The sequence below is a fragment of the Lactuca virosa genome, chromosome 5 (genome assembly GCF_052849685.1).
Source record: "Lactuca virosa cultivar CGN04683 chromosome 5, Lactuca_virosa_CGN04683_v6, whole genome shotgun sequence".
Taxonomy (NCBI): domain Eukaryota; kingdom Viridiplantae; phylum Streptophyta; class Magnoliopsida; order Asterales; family Asteraceae; genus Lactuca; species Lactuca virosa.
In genome coordinates, this window is record NC_136430.1 from 425,198,981 (window position 1) to 425,209,158 (window position 10,178).

General features: G+C 33.2%; 1 protein-coding gene across 1 annotated transcript; it reads right to left on the reverse strand.

Annotated features, from left to right (window-relative positions):
• Positions 1-4,278: 4,278 nt before the first annotated feature.
• LOC145112780 (histone H4) lies at positions 4,279-4,795 on the reverse strand. The gene has a single exon (XM_079048905.1). The coding sequence runs from the start codon at positions 4,711-4,713 to the stop codon at positions 4,402-4,404; it is 312 nt and encodes a 103-aa protein (XP_078905031.1). The 5' UTR covers positions 4,714-4,795; the 3' UTR covers positions 4,279-4,401.
• Between the last annotated feature and the right edge of the window lie 5,383 nt (positions 4,796-10,178).

The window sequence follows — 10,178 nt, forward strand, 5'->3', positions numbered from 1 at the left end:
AAAATAGTCATGTCATTTTAATAAATTTAACAACTCTTATTCATTAGTGATTGGCGTGAGATAAGTATATTTAAAACGCATTTTGGTATATTTATGATTAATTAATGTTGATTTAATATATAACATGATATAATAATGAATAGTTATTATAGTTAGGAGATACCTATTTATAAAAACTAAGTAAAATAAAATGAAATGAAAACCAAAGGATTAAAATTGACACATGAAAATATTACTCCATTTTGATATAAAGAAATAAAACACCAAACTCGGTGTTAAATTTATGAATTACACCAACATGGTGTAGAGGTTTTGGTATTGGGTTGGAGATTCCTTTACCAACCAGATTGCTACATGCGTGTGTTCTTTTCTCCTTGTTACGTTTCTTTGATGTCGGAATGGTTAAAACTTATTGTGGAACAAAGAAAAATGATGCTGTTAAAGTTTGAACTTGAGCATCTTTTGTAGAATCTATAACTTGTTATATCATGTCATATGAAAAAGTGGTCATCTCATGTTCATACCATATTGAACTTGGTATACTTACAACAATTCATTATCATTTTCAACAAAAATAAATAAGAAAATAAATTAAAATACTAGATTTCAATTAAAATTAAAGCATTACACTAATTTAAATAAAAAGGAAAATTGCAAAGTAGGAAAAAAAAAGTTACTTTAATTTAAATAAAAAGAAAATTACTTAATACGGGATAAGTTTTCATTTTCAACGTTTGCATGTGTCCATGAAAACGGTTTCGGAAAATTACGCAACTTATACCAAACATTGATATAAGGAAAATGTATACGGTTTAGTTGGAATTTTTGGTAATGTTTCAGCACCACATCAATGACTTCAGAGTTGTTACTCCTATTTAGATGTGTGTTTTTTAGATCTTTGTAAATGCCGTTGAATTTGATTATTTTTAACCAATCCCGCCAAGATGTCGGCAAACATATTTCCCTGTTTTGTGGTGGAAGTGGTTTCGAATAAACTACCAAAGGTTTCCCTTCTTTTGGAGGGTCTCCGGACACCGAAATTCAAGCATGAGCTAAAACGGTTTCTTTATTTTCCTCCCAATATTGTTGGGTTTTGAAATTTGATGGTTGTAGAAATCGTTTCAACATAGGGAATAAGAAATTCTATGTGAAAGTATTGTGGTTTGTGTACTAAAAAAAAGTCAGTACAAAAACATTATAGTAAAAACTGAGTATTTATATAAAAGTGGGACTCATTAATATTTAATGAAAGATACTTTTTTTTTAAAATATTGCCGTTAAAACACCTGTCAAATAAAGAGTCAAAGAAATTAAGTCTCAACTCTTCATATTAGAATGTGTCATCTTATCGTAAATATCATGAACCACCAATGTGGTGAGAATGATATTCGTGTTACACCAACGCCTAAGAACATCTCAACTTTACTTTATTTTTTACATCAAAATGATATAAAAAATATGTAAATAACTCTTTCGTTTTTAGCATCATTTTTTACGCTAAAAATTATATTTTATAATATATTCTTTTTTTAAACTTATATAGATTGACGTAAGCACCCTTCAACTTGTTAGCTTTTTACTTATTTATTTATATATTTTTTTATGTAAAAACTTTCTAAAATATATTATTATAAAATTAATGAAATTAATTATCTGCATATTATTAGTACACATTAGATATTATTTTATTAAAATGACATATTTAAAACACAGTTTTATATTTATAACTAATTAATGAAAATTTAACATATCTCATAATATTATAATGAATAATTATTATTTTATGAATATAATTTTCATATAGACAAAATTGCAAAAATGGTCTTTATGGTATGCTTTTTTTTGGGATTTTAGTCCAAACCCCGGGTGTTTTGTATTCATTGTCCTTTTGGAGTGGTTTGTATGTGGAATTGGTCCCCGGACTTAACTCTCGTTAAAAAGGATCTGTTAACCCCTCATGTGCCTCACACGTGAGGGTAAATCCGTCATTTCATATGTAAGGGACCATTTTTGCATAAACCTTTTTTTGGCTTATTTTGACCTTTACCCCTCATTACTTTCCCCGACACCCGTCAACTCCCCAACTCCCTCCTTCTTGCATCTGCTCCATTGAACCTGCAAAAAAACCTTGTTCCTTATCGAAACAAGTTAATCGACGCAACACATACAAGGCAATACGTTTAATTTGAAATGGTGTTCGTAAGGTGGCAGATCAGACCAAAAAATGAAGTTGTTGACGTATCAGCCGTATATGGTAAGTTGCTATGTTTTCTTTAACTTTCATATTTTGCAATTTTATATTGATTTAGAACAAAAAAAGCAAAATTTTGACTTTGTTAATATGTACAATTTTGATTTTTAGCGGGTGCACCCACATGGTTTACTATTAAGCTTCATCATAGTGGGAAATTTACTAAGTTACCTGATATAAAGTACATTGGAGGTGAAGTGCGTTATGTTGATTATGTGGACATAGATGAGTTTTCTGTACATGAACTTGACGCCATAATGCTTGAACTAGGTTACCCAGACTCACAGAATTCTGAATTTGCTGATGAATCCCCAGTGATATACTACCATTTTAGGATACCCAATGGTGACTTTCAATTTGGTCTTAGAGCTTTAGGGAATGATCAAAATGTGATCAACCTTTCTAAATACATTGCACATAACAAGCTGATTGAGGTATACACAGAGCATAAGAAGACAAATTTACTGACTTACTTCATGTTTCCAAATGCAAAGGGTAAAGTTGTCATTGAGGAATTGCCAGAAAATGATGATCAAGGGGATGAAGTTGAGGGTCAAGATCATGTAGAATCTCCATCGAAAAATATGAACCATGTTAATGATGAGCCTATTGGTGAGGACATATCTCTAATTCTTTTTGGGAGTAATAATGATACTTTCTCACCAGAGTATACAAGGGGTAGAGTTGGGAATTCCAAAAACACCCTTCACAGTAAACCCCTACATAAACAAAACACAGAAGAAGACAATCACAAAAAAAAAAAAAAAAAAAAAAAACCCTCCAAACAGGTACGTTTTCAACTTTAAATTGTCATTCTTCAATGCTTTGCAATTTGCCACCAACATGTTGTTCTTGCATATCAGTCCATTGCATTGATCCTGTAACATGTTCACACTTCTAACCAACTCATTGCACCGTTCCTGCACTGAATTCAAATTTCTTAGCAGACCAGGTATGATGGCTTTAGACCTAGCACACATTGGGGGATCAAGCCACCCGATAAACCCACAAACGGAATCATTCATAGGGAATGCAAAAAATCTCCTTCCTGGATTTAGAGGGTCCAAGACATTTTCACCACAGCAACTTTTCCACAAAAACATAGAACCATTGTTGTAACCGAGCTCAATAAGAAGGGTAGAAAAAAGAGACGTTGGGAACTTTGCTGAAGAAGATAGCAGGCAGTGGGGATATTTAAAAGGACTTAAGCCAAAAAACGGTTATGCAAAAATGGTCCCTTACATATGAAATGACGGATATACCCTCACGTGTGAGGCACACGAGGGGGTTAACAGATCTTTTTTAACGGAAATTAAGTCTGGAAACCAATTCAACATACAACTCCAAAATTACCATGAATCTAAAAAAACTCGTGGCTTGGACTAAAACCGCCAAAATTTACATACCACAAGGACCATTTTTGCAATTTTGTCTTTCATATATTATAAACTTATACTATAATAGAATAAAATGAAAGATAAGAGACTAAAATGTGACATAAAAGTTGCCAAAATGTAGGAAATTAAGTATTAGACTAAATATGCAAACATATGGATGTTTGGATAGACGGCTGAATCTACATTCATCTCATGATATGCAATTTGCTAATACTACTTCAACTTTCTTTCTCTTTTTTGACAAAATACAGCTAGACTACTACATAGTCAATTTATATAACCATTAAAATTACAGGTAACTTCATCTTATACATAGCAAAATAAATTACATAAAAACGCAAATAATAACAGAACTTATGGTATTTTTTCGTATAAAACATCTATATGAGCTTCATAAAAATACAAATGAACAAAAAAAAACCAGATACTTTAAAATCCAGAAAACCCCAACTCTCTGATTAATAACTTCTTGTTCAAAGAACACTAAATCATCAAGAATCGCAACGCTAACTAGACATGAAGATACATTATAATGATCAATTCAGGACATATATAATCGGTGCCAGCAGTAATTTAACAAATCAAATGCATTTCAGAGTTAAAAATACAGGATATGGATGAACACAGAGATTTCATAGCAAGAAAACACCATAAACTCCGAGATGGAGTACATCGGCTTTAATTGAAAATTCAACACAAACGATACATCTTACATAATAATAATCTACGAAAATAGCTAATCTAATACTAAATCTAGCCACCGAACCCGTAAAGGGTACGGCCTTGTCTCTTCAAAGCATAAACCACATCCATGGCGGTAACAGTTTTCCGGCGAGCGTGCTCGGTGTATGTCACGGCATCTCTGATGACATTCTCTAGAAAGATCTTGAGAACACCACGAGTTTCTTCATAGATCAAACCACTGATACGCTTCACACCTCCCCTACGAGCGAGCCTTCTGATAGCAGGCTTGGTGATTCCCTGAATGTTATCGCGAAGAACCTTGCGATGACGCTTTGCTCCTCCCTTTCCCAGTCCTTTGCCTCCCTTTCCACGGCCTGACATTTTTGAAGCAGAGAAGATCTGATTTCAAATTAGGGTTTGGTGTTTTGTTAATGAATGAGATGGTGGATTGTGGTGGGCGGTTTTATAGGTGGTGGCGGAGATTTGAAAGCTTTTTGAGATTGTATTGTTGGAGAGAGACGATCCGTGTCGAAAGATGAAGGGTCTGTGAGAGCCGTATGATCAAGGTTTAATCCAACGGTGAATAAGGTTATTGGGATCGTGATCCGTGTGGTGTGCTTTCTTGTAGTCCAGCGAGGCGGATTCTATCATATTCGGAGTCGTAGCTTCCTCCTACCAAAATAAACGTTTTGTTTAAAGGTAAAGCCAAAAAATTATGAGAATAAATTCCTGAAAATACATTAGTTTGCAACTTTTTTGTTAATTTTATACATGTTTATACACCAAATTTAAATTCTAAGGGTTAAAAGCTTTCTAAGGGTAAACAAATGTTTCTTATGTAACCAAAAAAATAACTTTTGTAATGAACAAAGTTTGAATTTCTTATTGGCGAAGTGGAAATGTATACTTTGAAAAATAAGACCTTATGATCATTAGGGTCTTCTAAACCATAACTCAAATATAATTTCAATCTCAAATACCTTCTTATTCCATTAATCCATTCCGTTGTTACATGTTTCCAAACTTAATTATGGAGTTGAGAGAATTGATTCCAAAATGTAAAGATTGTGAGTTCGCTAAAACTTTTTATTACTTTTAAAACTTTCAATCCATCAAAAAATTTAAATATTTGCTTCCGTTTAAACAATTACTAGATGATTTTGAGATTAATTTGATTAAAAAACGAGATATGTTATTGATATTCAAAATGAATGTCATCATGTAGCTTTTATCTATCTCGTTGAACTGAAGTCCATCAAGGAGGCTTTGGATCATTCCAACTAGATAACTTTTATGCAAGAGGAGTTAGCAGAGTTCGATCGAAATTGGGTATGGACTATGGTTCCTCTTCCTTCGGATCATCATGTGGTTGGTACAAGATGGGTTTTCCAAAACAAGTTGGACAACGTTGGGGTAATCACACACAACAAAGCAATACTGGTGGCTAAGGGATTCACTCAGATAGAAGGTTTAGGCTATAATGAAACCTTCGTACATGTTGCACATCTTGAAGTCATTCAATTTTTTCTCGCTTATGTTGCTCATAAGGCATTCAAAGTATATCAAATGGACGTTAAAAACGCCTTTTTGAATGGAAAACTTAATGGAGAAGTTTATCTTAAACAACCACTTAGGTTTGTCAACCTTTCTTTCCATAATTACTGTTATAAACTTCAAACGGTAGTGTATAGCCTTAAACATGCTCCTTGGGTCTGGTATGATACTCTAACATGTTTTCTTAGTCATTCGAGTTTTCAGCAGGGAACCCTTGATCCAACTTTATTCACAATGTCAAATGGAAGCATTTATGCTTGTCTATACTTATGTGGATGACAATATATTTAGGTCGACCTATCCCATTAAGGTTCAAGACTTTGTAAAGCTGATGGTGAACAAATTTCAAGTGAGTATGAGTCAATAGCTAGGATTTTTCCTCGGATTACAAGTAAAACAAACAAACCGAGGCATATTCATCCATCAGGATAAATATGTATCCAAGCTCTTGAAGAAATACTTTGTAGATTCTTGTACCTCTGTAAATGTACCAATGGGCTTCAGACATAAGATGTTTTCTGACCCATCCGGTGAATCTGTCGATATGAAAAAGTATAAAGGCATGATATGATCACTTCTTTATCGAACGACAAGTCGACCATACATAATGTTTTCAACATACCTATGTGCTCGGTTCTAGGATTCTCTGAATACATCACACATGATTGTTGTAAAGCAAATATTCTGATATCTCAAAGGAAACAACAACCTCGAAATCTGGTACCCCGCATATAATGGTTTCTCCTTGCAAGCTTATTCTGACCCAGACTATGGTGGACTCCAACTTAAATGAAAGAGTACTTATATGGGGTGCCAATTCCTCGAAGGAAGACTGATTAGTTGGTTATCAAATAAGCATAACTGCATTGCCTTGTCCACAACCAAATCATAATACATTGTTGCTGCAAGTTGTATATCTCAAGATATTTGGATGAAATCTCAACTGTTAGATTATGGTTATCGGTTCAAGAAAGATCTAATCTATTGTGACTCAAAAAGTGCAATTGTAATTTCTCATAATCCAATTTAGCACTCCATGACAAAACATATAGATATATGATACCATTTCATTAAAGACCGTGTACTCAATGGAAACTGTAACACCCGACAAAATAAATTACACTAGACTTTTTTAAATATGTACTTCATAATAAGTCATAATACAAGTTATTATTGTTTACATCGAAAAATAATTATACATCATTGGGTTCGAGTCAGGTTTACAAATTTTTTTACAAAACACTCTAGAGTTTATTTATCAAAAGAGAAACACTATGGCTACTCCGTTAAGCTCTTTCCCTTATCCATAACTCTTGTACCTGTAATCATAAAACAATTAACAAAAGTAAGCTTAATGCTTAGTGAGTACCTTCTTTCTATGTCTTTAATATTTTATATCACAATATCATATTTTGTATCAAAAGCTCATATACCCATCATGGGTATGATATATATTTCTCATATATCCTTGATAACTCCATTTAATATCACTATCTCGTATCAAGAAATAGTTATCTCATTCAATATCATATTGTATATCATCAAGATCATCTCAATTAATTTTTCATACATAACACCACCCTAATCATCTCTCGTGGATTTGCTATTATCGAATTCCATTCTCTATCGATCATTCTCTTTCATAAATCACATATATTGTAAACATGACATTGCAATTGTAAATTCTTGAAATCTAATTAAGTATAACAATAATCTCTAAATCAATATATGAGGAAATCAAAGTTTACTCACCTTGTCCCTTATGGTTTATTTGGATGATATCCCAACCTTGGAACTTCCTTGCTCGGTCCTTCCTCTCGATTTCCTAATCACAATTATCTTAGAAATATCATCAACAAGATCAATTACATATTTCAAGTCATAAACATAAATTCTCATATGTGAAACCATATCATCTATTCATCATGAATATAATTTATAAGTATATCAATCAATAAATACTCATATCGTGTTTAATTTATAATATTACATACATAAAAATCCAACATTCAAAGACTTAATTCATTAAGTCCTATTTCTTCACTCATGAACCCTAATTCTCATGAATCAAATTTAACATACAAGGTTCAATAACATGGTATTCAACTGGAATGAAGTCATAATATATCATATAACATCCTTATTTTATGAATTGAACTCAAACCCTTCGTATAGGATTTCAACCAAAACTTCAAACTTTGCCCTAATTTAACTACAAAGTGTTATAAATGATTATACATGCCTTGATTAAAAAAATTTAAGCTTTACGCCTCCAATCTATTCAAAATCGGACCTAGGAGGGTTAACTATGTGTAAATTGCACCTTTAGTATGAGTTTTAGGAGTGTCTCGTTTTATTGATCTATTTAGAGTCGTATATTATTTTTATGTCTGATTCGTCCTCACGTCGTGACATTATATTGGTCACGTCGTGAGCATCTCTCGTGACGTTTTGGTTGAAAACAATGGTTTCTTTTAAGTTAAAAATGAAAAATTTTATCGTGATTTTTGGGATGTTTCAAGTTGGTATAAGAGCTCTGGTTTGAGAGAATTAGATGAACATTCGTGTGAATCCATACTCAAACTAAGGATTTGTACAAGTTTTCAAAATAAATTCCAAAATAGTGTTTAAAAGTCGTTTTCATAATTGTTTTCAAATGTAACCAAAGAAGGACGTGATGTGCGCGATCAAGCGGAGCATAAAGTATACCGCAAGTCACCAACATTGTCATTTGCTTATGATAATCATGATAAAACTGCATGCTAGTGATAGGCTAGGGATCTTCAGGAATTGCACGATAGAATTGCCCGATGTATGATGCACACGAGTGTCTCCAGGGTTAGTGGAAGTTTCCTGGATGAATATATGTGTGAGTAGCTGACCAAATGAGGAATGTTTGGTTATTCTCGATAGAGTGAGGATAGGATGTACGTGTATCCTGGTTGTTGTACTTGTTTTGGGTTGTTTGTGATGATCCTTGAGACAAATATAGGTAGGTGTGAAAGGTAGTATGGGCTCGTACTACTGAAAGACAAAACCCGTACTGTCACACCCCCAAACCGAAACGGCATAAATGTTCGAGGGCGGAGGACGTCATGTACAATATCACAACAATTGAATAGTAGTAATCAAAGCAACAACAATCATTATATTAATAATATGTAGTTTACATTTAGTTCAAAACATTGCATAGTTAACATAAAACTATAGCCAAAAGATAAGACGTAATGCTACTATGCTCCGTCTTCGAAACGCCCGAGAGCGTACCTGTCTACTAATTTTCCTGAGAATACAAGTGGTTTGAAAAAGTGACAACATTAAAGTTGGTGGGTTCATAAACATATTGTTTTGGAAAGTATGTTCTCTGTTCTTTGAAAATGTTTTCCTCCAGAAAATCCTATATTTTTCTGATGTGATGAACGATAAGTAAGGTGACTTGTAAATAAAGGTTGGGTCTTTTGTAAACACGTTCCTAGTTTCACATGCTCTACTGTAAATCATTGTTTCCGATAAGTAATCGCCTTTTTGTTTCCAGAATGTTAAACTGTAATCTGTTTACTTGTAAAAGAATGACATTGATCCTGGAAAATCCTATATTTTCCATATAAAACGAGTTGAAATGTTAAATGTTCCAAGACTGAAAGGTTCAAGTATAAATACCATACTTAATTTATTAGCAAGGTAGTCTTAAGCCCCAATACCAAAGTGTTTGTATGTTGATGTGCGTTAAGTTTGTATATTTGTTGTTTTGTTACTTGATAAAACTGCTTTGATGCATATTTCCCCAAAGTTGTCAATTTAATTCTAGAAAATGATATGTTATACTGGTACACGCTGGTATGACCCATATTTGTTCCTCATATGATAACTCAGTGCATACGAATTATATATAATCAAGATCGAACGGACAGTTGATTGGGTGATTCTGCCCTAAGTCCACAACCAAACAAGGAACAGGAAATGAGGCGGAAAACATCCATTCCAATACCTATCGGATATTGTCTGTATATAACCCTGACGTATAAACCAATAAATCTTAGAATTAACAATAAAATCCTTTTTTTATCCTAATGGTTTGTAAAGTCCTTTGTTGCAGTTTTATAACTAAATAAAACTAAGCGAAGTTTGTTTATACATTCATACATTGATCGTACTACTGATACCAAATTGTGAGTTCTCATAACCATATATAATGCGACAGATGGCCTGACTCGACGTTCTTCAGGTATCGAAAAATCGCTCATGACATTTGTCACCCCAGAACTTCCGTTCCAACTGTAGCTAACAGTCGG